General features: G+C 37.3%; 1 protein-coding gene across 3 annotated transcripts in view; it reads right to left on the bottom strand.

Moving 5' to 3' along the window:
* Window positions 1-17,928, bottom strand: part of REV3L (REV3 like, DNA directed polymerase zeta catalytic subunit) — a 127,042-nt gene that overhangs the window by 30,138 nt on the left and 78,976 nt on the right. For all 3 annotated transcript variants that reach the window (XM_075046782.1, XM_075046783.1, XM_075046784.1), the window contains 6 exons: window positions 11,201-15,410; window positions 9,850-10,832; window positions 9,183-9,265; window positions 7,951-8,076; window positions 6,180-6,372; window positions 3,670-3,781 (listed from right to left, as the gene is read on the bottom strand). In XM_075046782.1, coding sequence (XP_074902883.1) covers window positions 3,670-3,781; window positions 6,180-6,372; window positions 7,951-8,076; window positions 9,183-9,265; window positions 9,850-10,832; window positions 11,201-15,410 — 5,707 coding nt within the window. The remainder of the gene's footprint in view (window positions 1-3,669; window positions 3,782-6,179; window positions 6,373-7,950; window positions 8,077-9,182; window positions 9,266-9,849; window positions 10,833-11,200; window positions 15,411-17,928) is intronic.

The following is a 17,928-nucleotide window of genomic DNA, read 5'->3' as shown; positions in this document are numbered from 1 at the left end:
TAGGTACAGGCTTCGTTTCAAGAAAAAAAATAAAAAATTATTACCCCTATGACAACTCTAAAGAGCCTACAACTTGGCTCTCTGTGCTTGCAAGATCATCCACACTGGCTGCACAGGATGGGAAGGAGGTTGTTTCTCAGCTGCTTTATGCCAGTTTTGAGCTGAAGTCCTATTTTTTTGTTTAGAGCCAGAGGACAGCTTACCAAAGAAGGGAAAACTGGACCTATGTAGGTGAAGCTTCCTCTCAAACTCTATGATGGTTGTCAGGGTACCAAGAACCACTTTAATTATGCTTTTCTTTGTTGCAAATCCATGTTGTTTATTCTTCCCTGCCTTCTCCAATCTCATGTCTATGGCTCTTCCTTTCAAACTGTTTCCTGCCTCTCAACCCTCAAGCAAGTCAGTATTTCAATACCTTGTAGAATTAAAGAGAATTCTCAAATTCCCCTTACAACGATGTGCTTTCTTCTAGCTGTCTCTACATAGACTTTGGTACTCACACTCGTAAGTACTCCCATTTCACAGCTGAATCACACTCAGTAATAATTTCCCAGAAATAAAGGTGCCTATTCCCCTCAATATTTGGGCAAATCTGCTAGTTTTCAGCATAGGCAAAATCATAGATCACAATTCCAGAGAAACAATCAGGTCTTCTTCTGGTCTACAGACCTCAAGTTGACTTATTTTCATTTGCCAACTACCCTGAGTTAATCAGAGACAACATCTACTAATTTCACAGAAGAACATTTAACCTGGTATTAACGGATGTCTAGGTGGAAACACACGTTAATCTTACTGTGGTCATTCAGATCTAGCACACGCTGAACAACTTCACAGTGAAGGTAAAACTGAATCCAGCTTCAGCTCATCAATTCCAGTGAGCTTTCTGGAGCAATACTCATCTTCAGTGAACATGTAACAGAGGAACTTTAGCTCTGCTATAAAAAGTTAGATTTGGGAAACGCTATTCAGTGACAAAAGGCTAGTGGTGCAGCCCAAGAATAAAACACCAGCAAGCATTAAAACCTCACTAATTTATTACTCTGCTTCAGCATCTGTGTCCCTCAGTATCAGCCAGCATGTTATAAAGACTATTTGCGTAGATATTCTGGGTCATTTGTTCAAATACAAAATGCTTGCGGATCTCTGATAGAAGAAGAGACTGATAGTGAACTAAGAGTATTGCAGGAAGTGATACATCTCCCAGAAATCACCTTTCCCTCATCTGTGTGCTAGGACAGTGGTCAAGAATTCTCTACTGTGCTCTTCCGGAGTTTATATCTATTGACAAGAAGTGACAGAATCAACCATTTCTTATTTTCAATAACCAGAATGGAATAGAAACAAAAGGCCTAAACAGAAGGCTTGAACTTGAAACAAATGACTATGTTCCACAATTTCACACATATGAAATAAGAGCAAGAATTAGGCCAACTACTAAGAGAATGACTAGAAACGGGAACAAGAATTCTTCAGTTGGACTGCACAAGACAATTCCTCCCTCAGCTGAGGTACCCTCTGTTCAGTGCACCAGCAAGTTGATAAAGTTTGTTCCTAGTATTGACAATTCAATCTATCAGTTGAGTAGATATTCTGTCGTTCATTGTACCAGGAATCTGGAATGTCACTCTTCCACCCTTCCCTCCAACAGCCAAAGAGGCCAAGAACATGAACCAAAAGCAAGCTGCAGTCACGCTGGGAATGCTATCTGGTCACAAGAACCTACTATCCTCTAGCTTGATGCATACATCAGTATATAAGATACTGATATGGCTCTCTGCTGATAAATTAAGGTGATTTTGAGTTTTGCTCCGTGAACCCCAAGTGGTAATGCTTCTTAAACATGTCCTGATTGTTTTCTTTCTCTAACCTATGAGACTTACTATTAAGTGCACCTACCAGAACAATTTGAGTACCTAGCTTGTGCTGGAAAAAATAACACTAAAAACAGCAACAGAAGATTGTTTAAAAAAATAATTCCTGATGCTGAAAGTTTTCATTAAAGCTGGTTGCTTGTTCATTTCCTATTGAGGAAGATTTTTGCAGTCCACTACTTTTTAATCAAGTAGTTTTACCATACTTTTTCCTTCAGTTAAAGCTACTCTGGGCCTAGACACTTGTTTTGTGCTTAAGAAATACAAAACATTTACTCCAGCAAAATTTCTTATTCTCTTTTGCCTAGGTTACAGAAAATAAAGGGAGAAAAGAGCAGCCATCCAGATGCAGTCCAAGTTTTAAAAACACATTTGTTGAGAGTTCAGCAGAAGTCTGATTCCTTAGGCAATATTGCATAGAGCGGGGAGGGAAGTAGACTAAGATGATGACAGCAGTCTGCCTCTCCACTAATAGATCAAATCTTTTATCTTCTAGGAACACAAGTTAACTAACTCAATCTTTGAAGATAAAGTTGTTGCACCGAAAAGGCATGCTAGCACAGTGTTAAAAGAGAAGATCTCTTCTTAAGAGATTTCTCAGTCAGCAACCTGGTGATTGGTACATTCCATCTTGAAGTACTACAAAAATTGCATGCTTTTTTTCATTCTGTAATGCCTTCAACATGTACGGATGTAGACTTCTTCTGTTCTTCAGTGATAAATATGTATTCTAACTGCCGAGTTCTCTCTCCCATACTCTTTATGTACTGTCACTTTTTAAACTTCCACACAGATGGTGGAGATTTCTTCATTTATTGGCAGCTTCTCATTCTCAGTAATCTTCCTAAGTTTGATGGAGCACTAGATTTCCAAGAAAGAGAAAAATAAAATTATGTTCCTTACCTGAATTTTGTCTTCTCTGAACAGGGATCTGCTGCTCTGTCAGGACCCACCCTGTGTTGGTTGCATTCAGCAACTCTTTTTGTATTCTGGCTTCATGGGGTTGGTCAATGTCTTTCTCATCAGAGGTTTTCTGGTTGGAGAGAGAAAGAATTGCAAATGTACTCTGCCTAGTACACATTTTTCTCTTGTGCCTCTATTCCAGCAGGGTGACTCATAGTTTAAATCTGTTTATTTTTCCTTGCAATTTTACAGCTTTGCACCTCTGACAGTAGGACCTGGAGAGACGTCTGTGGTTCCACCCACTCACCAGCCGAGAAGGCTACCAAACAGACTTCCCAGCCTTGGTGGAGATGGGGAAAACCAGCAGTTTTCCAAGTCTGATGGAGCAAGGGATTTCCATTCAGAGAAGACAAAACTAATGAAGGAAACTGATTTTTCAACTACTGGTTATTTTAATCTGTCCATAGCAGTTTCAGTACCATGTAGGTTTTTTTCTGTCTTGCCTCAAAGTCCCTAGAAGAATTCTTCCCATCTGAGGCGTTTTCTATAGCTCTCAGCACTGTTAATATCTATTCTGAGAGTTTCAGAGATGTGTAATGAATTTTGGGATTAACAGGAAAGGTTGTACATTAAAGAAGATTACTTATATGGCTGATTATTTTCAAGACTGTAACTCAGCTGCTTAAGAGGATCTGAATGTTCTTGCTGTCAGAGAAAAAGAAAAGCAAAAAGTATTTTTATTTGAAAGACCACCATGCTTGTCCACTCTAGAAATAAGCCTTTGAGGGAAACAACAACAAAAATCAGTATTTGAGAGACTGGCAAGGGTTGAAGAAACTAAAACTGCTGTACCAAGCCTGAAAAATAAAAGCAGAACGTACAGATATGCTACCTTTTTACAATATTCACTACTTCCTGGAAAAGAGTTCTTTCATCAGTAGCGTAACTGACTTCTAGTCCTGTAACTCCAGATCTTGTAAGCAAGGGGGCTTGGTCTCTGCTCCCTAGAAAATAAAGTAAAAAAATCATTACAATTTAGAAGGAATTCCATGACTTCAGTCAACAATATTGCTTTAGAATAAAACATACAACTGAAAAGAAGTATGGAACACAACCTTTTATCTTTAACACTAATTATTATCATAATTAACTCCATGGACTTATTTTATTCCTCTTGGGTGGAAAAGTCTGTTCTTTTCACTTTGTAAAATTCTACCATAGTAGTAATCTAGCACAAATTGTCAGATATAAATAAATTTGATTCAAGAGAAATTTCACCATTTTACATGTACAAGAGTCTAGCTATTAGAAAATTATTTTTGAATAAGAAATATTAAAAGGACCATATGACAGCTCACACAGTGTTTTCATGCAAAATATCAATTTTAATTGCTAGCTTAGAGTAGTGCAAAATGCTTTGAAGAATGAAAATGTTACATAACATAGTATAGCTCTTTTTTCAGTACGCTTCTTAAAAAACACTGCTTAGTTACTAATAGAAATGGAAAAACATGAGCAACTGCTCACTTAGTGCGCATTAAGAGTGTCTACATTGATAATGTGTGAATAATAGCTAAATTCATATGCATGCAGGAACTTAGCATTTGCCTTCCATATAAAAAAACCTCTTTAAATGAATAATATGCAACACACACTCTGTCTTTTTATTTTCTCTATACAGCAGATAGTAGCATCTCTGATTAAGGCAACAATCTGGAGTTTTTAAAAGGCATTCTACTTTGACACATTCTTGAGAATTAAAAAAAAGTGCGCTTTCAGAAATAAATGTTAAAATTATTACCATAACTTACAAAGCAATAATACAAAAAGGGAAAAAAAAGGTGTGTCTCAATGTCAAGTCACTCCACAGGGAACTCAAAAAGTTCTAACCAAGAAAATATTGACAGCACACACCAATTAAAGCAAGGAATGTCACAATAACATTTAAACACATCATTTTATTTCACTAACAAAAATAGATCAGAACTTTTGTTTTTTCAAAATATTATTGGACTTCTTTACAGAGAGCTTTTTCTTGGTAATTTATCAGTGGCATATACCTAGGGAGCCATAGTGGCTATACTGTGGAAAGTCTCAGTTAGTAAGGTAATGGAGATAATTTTTTTAAAGATAGTAACAAGCATATAATACCAGAATAAACTTCACTGACAATAATAAGAACTTAGCTTAACATGATATAATATCTACAATACTTTGAAAAATAAACTGGTAAAAGAAGGAGCTGTTGCCTTAAAGCTAAATTTATTTTTGGTAGGTTTTTGTCCACACTTAAATTTTAGACAGTATTTTGTGGTTTAATACACATTCACAATGCCAAAGAAACCCTGAAAGAAAGAGGACTTTTTTTGTTCGTTTTGTTTTGTTTTTGTATTTTTACTAGCCTAAACCAGTGGTACTCAACCTTTAACAGCTGGAGAGCCACTTCTTTATTAAATGGAGTTGTAGAGCACCATAAAAATCAAGTATCCACAGTGTGATTTTTTTGCTCCATCATGACACTTCAATGTGTGATGATGCTGCCTCAACATCATCACATATTGATACATCACGACATGACACATCAGAATCCTCTCTCCCAGCAGCGTTCTGTCTTCAACCCCTTTTGGCTGCTAGGAAGGAGTGGGGTGGAGGGGTGGAAGGGGCAAAAGGGCGAGTTTTTCCCCATTCTGCCCCACGGCTGCTGGGTGGGAGGTGATCTCTACTCTTACCTGTGGGGGGATCCCAGCAGCTCCTTTTCTTTCCCCCTATGGGAGGGGGAACTTCAGCGACTCCCACACTGCTGGTCCATTTGCTCAGTGCTCCCCGCGCTGCCTGATAGAGTGGAGCGCCGATCAGACGCCTACATTGCGAGAGCCGCCTGTAGGGCCATGAAGAGCCACATCCGGCTCTAGAGCCACAGGTTGAGTATCACTGGTCTAAACAAAGCCAAAAAGGTACAATAGAATAAGGGCCCCTGTTTAGATCCTAAAAGGATCAGATAAAACCACAAAAATAACCCTTAAGTAAAATATAAAACATACTGTCTTGCTTTTAACATTTTCTATTTGTAGCTATCCAGCAACTTGAGTAGGAAACTAAAGGCAGGTTTTCCTCTTTATACTTTTAGAACACTGCAGGAGCTTGTCCACAAGTATGCAAACACAGATATTTTGCATGTGTCTATGTTATTTGTGGTTTACAGCCCATGCAATAGTTCTTTGGAAGATATAAGCAGGAAAACTCTCTCCATGTTTAATATGGCCATTCATCCAACAGTCAACAAGACAAAATTAAATGAGCTAAATAGTAATATAGATACTCGATTATATTTTGCTTGCTACTGTTTGATTACTACAAAATAAGCATTTTTGTAAAATATGTTAAGAAAAAAGAAATAGGAACCTTGGCTTGAGAGTGTCCTGTCTCTATCAATCACTATAGCACCAGTGATTTCGTTTTTATCGGTATTTGGCAGAGTTGTGTCTGATGAGATGCAATAGAATAAAGCACAGATCGGATCAAACTCTGGGTCTGGTTCCAAATCTCGTCTGGTTCGAGCATGTAACTCCATACTGATGAGGGTAAGGTGTTGGACCTACCAACAAATAAATACAATAAATTAGTACGTTTTGGAGCTCTATTAAAAAATTTAAGAGAAAATTATTAGTGCAAATTAGTGCATTGCAGATATTTCTATGGTCATATTATGTTGTAACTAAGAGGTCACACCTGAAAATTAATAGAAGTGATTAAACATGCATCTCTGGATCTCATTTTTTTGCAAAAAGCATTATCCTAAAAAAAAAAAAAGATTAATCACTTAATACATTTTTAATACTCAATTATTAAAATTCAATATTTGCTTCCGAATACTATCTTCTACCAAAAGCAGAAAATACAAACAAACAGAAATGTTCAACTTCAACAATTGTAAATTCCTGTAATGTTTTCAAACAGCTTTGCATATTGAGCTGAATTAAGTTTCCAGACTGATCAAGAACAAAGAATCTCTGTTGGTCTTTATTTTCCTTTCCCTCCTTCACCCAAGACGTGCAAACAAGCATGAAGACTAAGTCACTTACAGGAAGATATGGAGAGTACCTGACTTTCCCTTCACTTGCGTTAATGAACTTCCGCATCATGTTGCTACAGCTTTTTGCAGAATGGTTTGCATTAATAAAATGCGAATCCCTATATATTGTACAGTTTTGACTATAATAAATACTGTAGTATTTAATACTGTTTCAACACTATGTTGTTGCTGTCATCTTGCATAATACAGTTGATAATGTGGACTAATGGGCAAGTTGGAGGGATTACAAGGGAAAAGTTACAGATATTTATGATTATGTAAGTTGCCCTGAGGGCAGCCTGATTTCCTCTAGATTTGCATCCTGAATCACTACAGCCATCACTGAAATGAAATTTTACTATCAAGCTCTATCTCCATTTCCTGCAAAATCATCAGTTTCTTGTGGCTTCTCCTATGTCACCTACTCAGCGCATAAAACGACTATCTCCCCATCTCATCTGTAAATTGGTCAACAGCTAATTCCAAGCCATGGATGTGGTGACTGTCTGGGAGCACATACATGCTGGCTGGCCAGTTAGCAACCAAACACAGCAGTACTGCATTCACATTGCATCCCTTTCTCCAGCACCAATTTTGATCTCTCTTCCCAGAGCAACCACTGATCTACATGTAATATGTAAAGACACCTTTGAGACGTGTACCATTTTGTTAAGTGTGGTAGGAATTGGCTACACAGGTTGAGAAGGTAACATGCAGAGATACTGGGAGGGCCTGACTGAATGATGCCAGATGCCTTGTTTCTTAAGGAAATGATCCATGAAAGTCATGGTCAACTAGTTTTTCCAGTAATGTTTTTATACAAAACTTTTCTTCCTTCTGATCTTTGCCTCATTTTTATTTTTTTAAAGAAAGGTTTACCACCTTCTCAAGAAAAACACTGTGAAATTTAGTTCAATACTATTAAATAAAGGCACTTGGAGAACAAGCTGAAACTAGCAGAGCAACTACTTTAAAGCTGCAGACATCACACACTGATTAGTTTTAAGTCAGGCAGGGACCAAGGAGGAAAAGATTTTTAAATTCTGCCATTATAAAACTGGTCTGATAAACTATCATTTTATAAAATAACATTGAAGTTACCTCATGTAAAGATTTTGCTTCCTGCAGGTTTTCCACACTGACTTTAAACCCATAAGTGTTATTTAAAGATGGTCCTTCAATCTCAGAAGTCTCTTTCTTTGGAACGCCAAGGGCAGCAAACTGATTCTTGTTGGGAGGCAGGGGAGAAAAAAAAAAAGCACAGTATAATATTGAAAAAATTACAGGTTGCTAAATTCATATGCAATATTAAATACAAATTTATCAATGAAAATGCAAATACTACACTATAATTACTAAAATAAAAAGGCTTTCACTATCTTCTCATGTCATTTTTCAACAGGGAAGCAACAGTTGTATCTTTCTGCTTTTTAGGAATGATTTTAATGAAACCTCATAGTAAAGCAGGAGGCAGTTTGAAATACTTGAAAAAAAAAAACCAAACCCAAAAAACCCAACCAACCAACAAACACAAAACCCCACACATACTGGCTTTCTTAAAAGCCTGCGGACAGGAGAACCAGCAAATCTCTATTCTCTCTTGAGCAACAACTCATAAAACCCCTCTGTTTCAGTCACCACTTTTTAAGGCACTGAATTAAGGGTACACTTAAGTACCCACCTGAACTGGGTGAATACCAGTATGTTGAGAACACAAGAAAAGACTATTGGGTCATTCTGGTAATGCACCTAGCCCACTGTTCTTTTTCCAACATGGGGAGCAGAAACACTGTTTAGGGAAAACATGTGAGTCTGATCACTGTATGCAATCCCTTCCCGTTCTACTCCGTCAACATACCAGTGCTATTCACTGCCAATGTTGTTTTCAGAAAATGCTTACAACATTGTCTGAAAATTAATACACACACAGACACATAAATATACACACCTCTGTGTGTGTACATATACACACACAAAAATATAAAAGGGAAATCATAATACAACTTAAAAAGAACGTTGTAACTAAAAGAGCAAAACAACATCCTTACACGGTGTCTCTTCAGTGTTTCACTAGCGTCTCACAACCCTAAAACACAGAACATACTCTCAGTAGCCAACTTCCCCCCACTTCCACCCCCCGCCTGCAAATTAAATTGATTTCTTCATCCTAACTTTGAGTGTACACTGATTCTACAGCAATTGCACCCTACCATTTTAAATGTATTTTCAAGATCTTAACAGCAAAAGAAAAAACACAACACAGAAGAACGAGAATGGAAAAGTGTATGTGTGGCATAATAAAAATACACCTGTACATAAAAATCTTAATTTACCTTCATTTGTGTGGTTAGAAGTACTCTTCGAAGACCATCAGTATTATTTCCCCTCTTGTGGCTCAGTTTTTGGGCTTTTGGTTCTGTAAACATACATGAGTGCAAAACTGCTTAGCCTCAATAATATTGTCTAGACATTAAATAACATGCTAGAAACAACCAGAGGCATTTAGTTAACATTATAAACAAATATAAACAAAAGTAACTTTATTCTCTATCCAATCCAAAGCAACTATTACAATTTGGTATTTATGGACGTACAGGAACATATAGTACAAGGACAGTAATTTACCAAACCTCACGTGATTATTAACTTGAACATTACAATGTTATTCACACTCTACATTGAGATCATGTTCTGAAAAATACAAGCAATATAACCAACAAGATTTCAAAATCCCCAAAATAAGCTATACTTTTAAGTCTTTAACCAGCACTTCAGAGTTCAGATACTAGAGACCATCAGGAAGCAAAAGGGTGTTCTGCTTCTAGACTTTTTTCATAATTCAATAGTTATTTTAACAATAATGCACAGGTCTTTTCCTTTCTAAAACTAGTTTAAAATATATTTTTATGGACATGTAAGTATTTTCTCATTACGTCAAAAGAAATATAATATATTCAGAAATTTTTTTTGTGCATCATTAGAATCACTTAATGGATTTACCTGTGGATAAAGGAGTAAAACCAAGAACTTCAGGTATACCATCTTGATTTTTTCTCTGCACAATGGGTGTACTATGTAGGCAAACAGGTTCGGAATTTCCAGGATCTTCATTAACTGGAAATGGAGATGTGTCAAAGGATGTCCTAACGTCCTCTTGGGTGGATGGAGAGTTTTGTGCACTTCCAACAGGTACTACATCATTTCCTTCCACAGAAGACAAAATAATATCCTGACTTTTCCAATCTGTGTCTTCTAAATGAGACTGCTTGGGATCTGGAGATGCTACTTGCTGCCAAGGAGGAAGTACTGGAGAATCTGGTGAACTGTAGCTGACGTAATAGTCTTCCTCCTCCTCCTCCTTATCATGTTCTAGTGTTGAAGTAGTAAGTGTCTTGCTTTCAGATGGAGTTTTATTAGAGTCTATATCATTTTTAGTATTTATAGAAGTTCCTATAGTGCTTATAGACTTATCACAGGTTTCCTTGGTTTGTGTTTTTGTAGTTTCTGCCACAGAAACAGGAGAATTCTTTGTAGGCACAATAGGTCTTTCATCTTCCAGGCTAGATAAATTTAAATCTTTAGCTGCTTTTGGTACTTCTATAGATTTCTCTTCAGACAATACTGCAGAGCTGAAATTCTCAGCTGTCTTTGCCAGCTCAGCAGGATGATTCTTAGGCAATTTCTTGAAATGTTCATACTCTTCTTTGGCATGAAGCCATATCTGAACTTGCTGTTGGCTTGGAGCACACTTGCATGGCATTATGACTATTTTTTTGTCTTCACTAGTTTTATGGCTATTACTTTCTCTTTTACTAACAGTAGAGTGACCGTAACAAGGAGGAGACCCTGGTCTAGGACTTTCTGTCATTGCTGAAAATGCAGTCTTCCAGAGGCGTAGACCTTCTAATGAGAAGTCCCCCTCAAACTCAAGCAGGTCATTTGGAAGTCTAGTTTCCACCGTGAGAAGCCGTCCTCCAATCTCCCTGTGAAGAAAATAGTTTGAATTATTGTTTTGCTCTAAACTGCATTGCAGGCAGTCCTCAAGATGATATACAAGCAGAGTCCTGCTAACTAGCTTTCTCACTATGCAATACCTGTGGGCAGTATCTTTCTTTCACAAACCAAGCAAGCACATTCACACTTACTACAATATCAAGCAATAAAAAAAATAAGCGTCATGAACGAAAACAGGTATTTGCACAGGAAGTACAGCAATTTTCAACTTCAGATGTATGTATATCAGATGGGATCTTTCATGCATCTGTGCCACATAACAGCATAAAATTGTTTACAGGAATAAATTTAATATAATCACAGGCATATGTAGACAGAAATGCATTTAACATAGTACCTTGGCTTTTCTGGAGCATCTGAAGGATTGCTGCAAAATGGTTCCTGATAAATTGTTTCTGCAAGATCATGATCCAGCAAAGTTGCCATGATTTCTTCACGACTGGGTGGTGACATGAGAGGCTTAAGAATGTGAGCAGTACGAGGTGTAAAACTTCCATTCTTTGATTGTGAGGGGGAACTGGTTGATCTTGGTGAACTATCTGGAGTTGGAGTTAATGCCTCATTGTTTCTCGAAACATATAGTTCTAAATCCTCAGAAGCTGCATCTATAAGTTCACCATCAGGAGAAGACAGTATGGATGTAAAAGAGGTATTAACTGAATCAAGTGGTTGACAGGGTTCAAAAGTGGTTTCTTTTCTAATGTGGCTTTGAATCCAGTCTGAGCTGGTTGGCTGAGGAAGGTTAAGAAATCTCTCTTTATTTACTGTATTTCTATTCAATTTGAATTTTTCATTTAAACAGACCTCAGTCTCTTGCGTACAAGAGGTATCAATAGAACTAGATCTAGAAGTTGAAGGATGAACATTTTTCCTCCATTGGCTATGGCAGTGGTTCTCATTATTATCCAGTGAAGTTTTCTCAAAAAGCTCGGGGCTCAGGGAACCAGACCGTATCCATTTACTTGTGCTTGAAGAATGCTGCTTTTCTTCCTCTGATTTTTGGTCATTATGACACAGAAAGTCATTTTCTGTTGTCTGTCCAGAACCAAGATCTTGAACTGCATCACTCAAGAATTTCTGGGGCAAATTTTGATCTGCTGGGACAAACTGGCTCGCAGAATAAAAACTGCAAAATCCAGTTTGCCCTATAGTATTAATATCAAAGTTGTAATTGTGGTCTGGAGACAAGCTGTCTTCAAGCGAGTAGCAGCTTTCAAAACCAGGGTCTGAAAAAAAAATGGGGCTGTCATCTGATACAGAGTGATCAATGCGACTAGTGATCTGCTGGCTTAAAGACTCCATTTTTGAAAGTTTTGGTGTTTTTTCTTTAGGTTTTGTATTCCTGGGAGCACGAGATTTTCTTGGTGATGTGATTGATCGTGACCTTTTGATTGCTTTATTCTGCTCAAGAGGGCATGGTATAGTCCTGCTCAGCTGTGGTTTAGCTGGTAATGGTTCCTGTGTAACATTTGCATTCTGAGCTTTCTGCTGTCTCTTCTGGAGCAGCTCTTTCAAAACAGCTAGGCCAGACTGTCCTTCACTGAACGCTGATGGGGCCACTATAGTCCTGTTTTTATACTGGGAGATGGGTTTTGGTTGCACAGTTGTTTCTGACAGAGACCTTTGTTTTACTGTTTCAGGTTTAAAATGTGACATATCCAAAATAAATCCTCTCTGATTTTGATCCCAATTTAACTGTTTCACTGGACTCTTCAAAGATGTTACAAAACAGTTCTTAGGCAACTGAAGTGGCCCAGGGCTTTCCTCAGATGACTTAAGAATAGAAGAACAAGGATCAGAATGCTTGGATGCCTCTGGTAAACAAAAAATCTGCTGTTGAATATTGTCTTTACAATGCAAATAGTTAGTGGCATGTAACTGATCCATCTTTGCTGTGTCCAAAGATTCACGAGCTTCATTTATTTTCCCTGCTGGTGGTAAGTATCTGTTTTGCAAATTTTTTATCTCTTCTACTTTTGCAGAAGTCTTATCTTTAGAGATGCGCACATTTTGTGTTACCTGAGTTGAGTGATTAGATGGATCAAATATGTTTTGAATGAGAGCAGAATCCTTTATTCTAAATATAGCACTTTGAGTCCTGGGCCTTTGAGAGCTCACTTTTGGTACTTCCCTTCCAGATGCCACAGGAGTAGATACAAAAGATGAATGAGGGTCTTCTCGTGGAGCAGGTAAACACTGTGCATCTACAGGCTTATCAACTTCCATCAATGAATGAAAACAGCCTGATGAATTACCTTGTGCATCAGCTGCTGAAGGGAGCTGTGCTGATGGTAGATATCCTGCTGAATAGCCAGGAAGAGGACTGTCTTTCCGGTTATGAAGTGCCTGCGAGTTGACAGAGTTGTACGAAATCTCAGGCAGATCTTGACGTTTCAGCACAAACTTTACTTCTGCAGTAGAGCGAGTATTTCCTTTTTCATCTTTAAATACAACACGCTTTCTTGAAGACACTTTTTCAGCTGTTTTTTGTCTTTGTTTTGTTCTAGGTTTCTTCTTTCCATCATCTCCTGTTTTATCAGCCTGATTAATCTTTTTCTTTTTCTTGGTAGATACAGTGGGGCTAGCAAATTTCTTTTTACATTTCTTAACCTGAGTTTTTGCTCGACTATTTTTTCCTACACTAGAATTAACAGTCTTGCTGTTGTACATATTGGGCCCCCTACTAAATAAAGCTTCTCTGTCCAGGTTGGTCAAAATTTCTTCTGCTTTTGGATCAGTGGGAGACCAGCAGCGAGGTGGAGAGGTGTTTACTGGGCTTGTGCTTCTCTCAGAAAGAAAACCTAACTTAGACATAACATCACTATAGTTATAGTCACAGTCTTCAGCTTCAGCATTGTAGGATGGCGAAGGAGGAGAAAGAATTGTATGAGTCCTTTTTCTGAAAGATAAAGTTCTTTTAATGTTTTTACTACCTGTTTTTTGTGGTTTTCCAGCTTTTTTCTTGGTTGACTTATGTTTTGCTTTCCTTTTGTGACTTTTCTTTGGTGTTAGTGGATAAATAGGATATTTGGTTGCAGGAGAGTCAGGAACTTTTGGCCAAAAGTCCTTTAAAGGTGCAAGCTTTTTATATAAGTTCATCTTTTCCTCTGTGAGTACTACTCTTTCCTCACTAGAATCTACTTTCCCTAGTTTAACAAGCATATTTTTTCTCCCTCTAAATCTATTGATGATAATATATTTAATAATAACAGGTGGCAATTTTTTAGAAAGTTTTCTACGCTTTCGAGACTTCTGAGACCCATCCAAACTTTCAACACTTTCCATCGGTTGAGGTAGATTAATTTTTGAGTTGTGTGCGACAAAGCTTGATTCACTGTCTTCAGTCTCATAATTTACCTTCCGTTTCGTTCGGAGTGTATATTTATTCCCACATAATCCAAATGACTGCTCAGTTTCAAGAGATCCATCTGCAAACTGGCAGTCAGTATAATTAGCAGTACTTGTAGGCATTTTGTTTTCAAAAGCCTCAAGAGGAACTTGAACTAAGTCACTAGGTAAAGCACTATCCTTATCAGGAATGTTACTACAAGCATTACCTTGTGTATAGCAGCTTTCCTTCACTGATGCAACATCATGTACACTTGCAGGCTCCTGATGATTGATAAAACTATGTTTCTTTTTATTCAGCTTCAACCTGGACTGTTTGTTGCCTTGCTGTAATTTATATGTCACAGGAGCTAACTTCTGTGGTCGACTGAGACAATTAGAAAGAACAACACTAGGAAAGAACATATAATGTGCTGCTTGTTGACTGAGGCTTGGCTTTTCTGCCTTATGCTCCTGAAATTCTTCATACCTAATTTTAAGCTTATTAAGGCCACCTTCATCAGTGTCATTTTCAAGTGAATGTACCACAGTTCGACTGCCTCCTGAACAAGACACCAATTCACAATTTTCTGTAACTGTTGCTGGAAAAAAACTATTTATACTTGCAGTGCTGGATTTTTCATTTACTTCAGAGGACATTTTACCTTTGGAGTGGCTAGAGTGGCTCAAATCGGAAAAGTTAAATAAGTTTTTATTCAACATGCTGTCACCAATGTGGCGGCCCACATGCATAAAAGAGACATCCTTTTCAGCCTTTCTGATGCTAGTATACTTCCTACTAGGTATCTGTCTGCTCACTGATGAAATATCATCCTCATACTCAAAAATATTATTTTCACATGAAGAAACTGGGAGAGTATCTTTCTTGTTACTCTCTTTGTGAGAGTTTTCTGCATGGGTACTGTTGCTGAATGGAGTTGGGTACTTTGCTGAGTAAGTGCTTTCTTTTGTAAGAGAATGGACTGAAAGTTCAGGTCTTGTTTCTGTGTTTGGTTGTGAGAGGTCTTCTACTAAATCTTCATTATTCAAAACATGGTTAGAAAGGGCACTTGTGTGTTTACACTGAAAAGTAATTTTAGCAGAAGATGGGGGTTCTAGCGTAGCAGCATCTTTGTGAAAGATTGAGGTCTTTACAGACATTTTGCTTGTTGCAATGACGGAGGAGTGAGTTCGAGAACTTTCATTATTCAAAGGATTGTCTGAAATGGAAGACAAGCAATTTTACTCTAGTTTTCCTGTAAAACAAAAAAAACAACCTAAGACATTAATCATTTTAATGACATTTTCCTGAAAGCCCTCTCATCCAAAGAAGAAACAAAACTCTTCTAACTCTTCTAAATCACACTGCATTTATGATCATGGCAACTACAGACCCTGAGCACAAGTTGCTTTATCAAAATCACGTCATCAGTACATTTGTGTCTCAGCTGTTCTGTCAGTTACTCCTAAATGGTAGGGTTGCATACAATTGCCAAAGATTCCACACTGATTCTAAAATCACCTTCAGATAACCAAATACAAACATTGACTTCTAGAAAAGCTTGTATTCTGCTTTGTCCCTGAGAAGTATGCATACTCATTGGCTCTGAAAAACAAAGAACTTATTTAGATGACTTTCCCCATATAGAAAAATCATTGCACAGAAAGCTAAAGTACTATCTTACAACATGGTAAGGGCTTTGTATTAACTGTCCTGTGCACTAAGCATAGGTAGTTTGCTGCACTTTCATATAGCAGAGCAATCCACCACCCATTCAGGTGTTTATGCAAGGGGCTCGCACCATTTAGTTAGATCATTTATTCATACCCATGCATTAACATTCTCACACAGATCTGCATGTGCTGTGGTAACTGTCCTGTGCAGACTCATCACATGATACCTGGGACAATTTCTCTCTCTTTTGCTGATACTTTCACCACACTTACTGCAGGATAAGCATGGACAGGCAGGTGATAAGTAACAAATGAAGGACTGGTTTGCAGCAACTCTGTTTGCTCATAACCGCAATGAACACCAAGTAATTTAAGTTTATTCCTCTGCAAAGAGGCAGTTACCACAGAGCTCCTGGCACACAGCAATTTGTTCATGTGTCCACATCTTTAGGTGAAATGTTGAAGGGAGATAGGCGTTATGAAACATGCTGTATGACCTGGAAGCACACATTGCACACTGTTGTACTAGATGGGGGATCCTTGGGGCCTTTACTGTAAATCTCAACCAATTTGGGGATTATCTTAGATTCATGCTGCCTTCAGCTTCACAACTTATTTGTTGCTGGGTGAGAAAAATAAAAGGAATTCTCAGTCTGTTTCTAGTAACATTTTCTAATGCAGACACAGAGTCCCTAAACTATGAAACACAGCTGGGAGATGCTACCTATGATTCTTTGAGGGTAGGAGTCCACACAAAGAATGAAGAAGATTAACTGAAAACCAAGAAAATGGGAGTTTAGTGAAGTGTCAAAGAACACTTGGAAGATACCCTACTATTCAGATACAAAAATTGCAAAAATATTTGTCAGTCAGTCAGATGTTATGGACACAGATTCATGGGTGGACAAGCATTTTCTAATTTAGAGGAACTAGACTGAGATTTGTTTTAAATTTACTGTATCTCCTATTATAAGAAGTTGATGTAAAAGTTCACAGTAATAAACTCATTCTAAACTGATATTCTTCTTCTGCATCTGATACTTCATATACTTAAAATATTCTAAAACTTAAACAATGATTTAAGATACAGTCTCATTAGCCAGAAGCACCCCTTTTTCATTAAATTACAAAGTACTGCAAATAAGGAAATTACAATTGTCTATTTTGCAAACCCAAATCATATTAGTAGTACATCAAGTCACGTATTAACCCTACCATTATACCTATAAAAGCAAAGGAAAAAGCAAACTATGCTTTAAACAGTGAACACAAAAGAATAGCTGTGGTTGTCTATGTTACAAGATCACATAGCTCACTTTCTCTAATAAAGAATTGCTAATAGATATATCTGAGACATATGTATTTTATATACTAATGTATGATGTTTGTTATTTTTGTCAATTAGCTTCAAGAGACACAAACTAATACAGAAATTTTGCAGAGGATTACATTGCTGCCCTGAAGAGCAAATGCAGTAATAGTGAGGTACATGCATGAGCACAAATAAGATTTTACATTAACCAGTTTGTACTATGGATTAAGAAAGAAGCTTATGTACAAAGTGATGTTAACCACAAATTTCAAATTTTAAAGGCAATGAAGTATGACTAATACAACATTTCTGAACAAAGAATAACTACTGTTGATTAGACCAAGAAGAAAAGTGACCCTAATAGTGAGAAAACCCTGGATGCAGATACGTATTTTTCCCCACTTTACATTGTTTTGCTCAACAGAATTTTATAAGATTAATTTAATGAATCAAATAATAATATTTATATGTTTGCCTAACCTCAAAGTATGCATTTTATTAACTAAGGTTATTTGATCAAAGACAGCAGGTTATAAAGAGATGGCAAGAGATAGCTCTACAGATTAATTTAATTTTTTTATAGATTTTGAAAGGCAGTTTCTTCTGCATCAGCTTTGCCACTGCATAGTTTTAACTCATGCAATCCCAAGATGTGAACATGCGATCTGCTGAACCAAACATAGGCTCAAAGGCTCACTATATTTTAGCATGCATGGCAAATACTTGCAAAGCAAAGAATCATCTAAATTTAC

Source organism: Buteo buteo, chromosome 15, assembly GCF_964188355.1.
Source record: "Buteo buteo chromosome 15, bButBut1.hap1.1, whole genome shotgun sequence".
NCBI lineage: Eukaryota > Metazoa > Chordata > Aves > Accipitriformes > Accipitridae > Buteo > Buteo buteo.
Note: the sequence above shows the minus strand (reverse complement) of the source record. Positions and strands in the feature narration are given on the sequence as shown.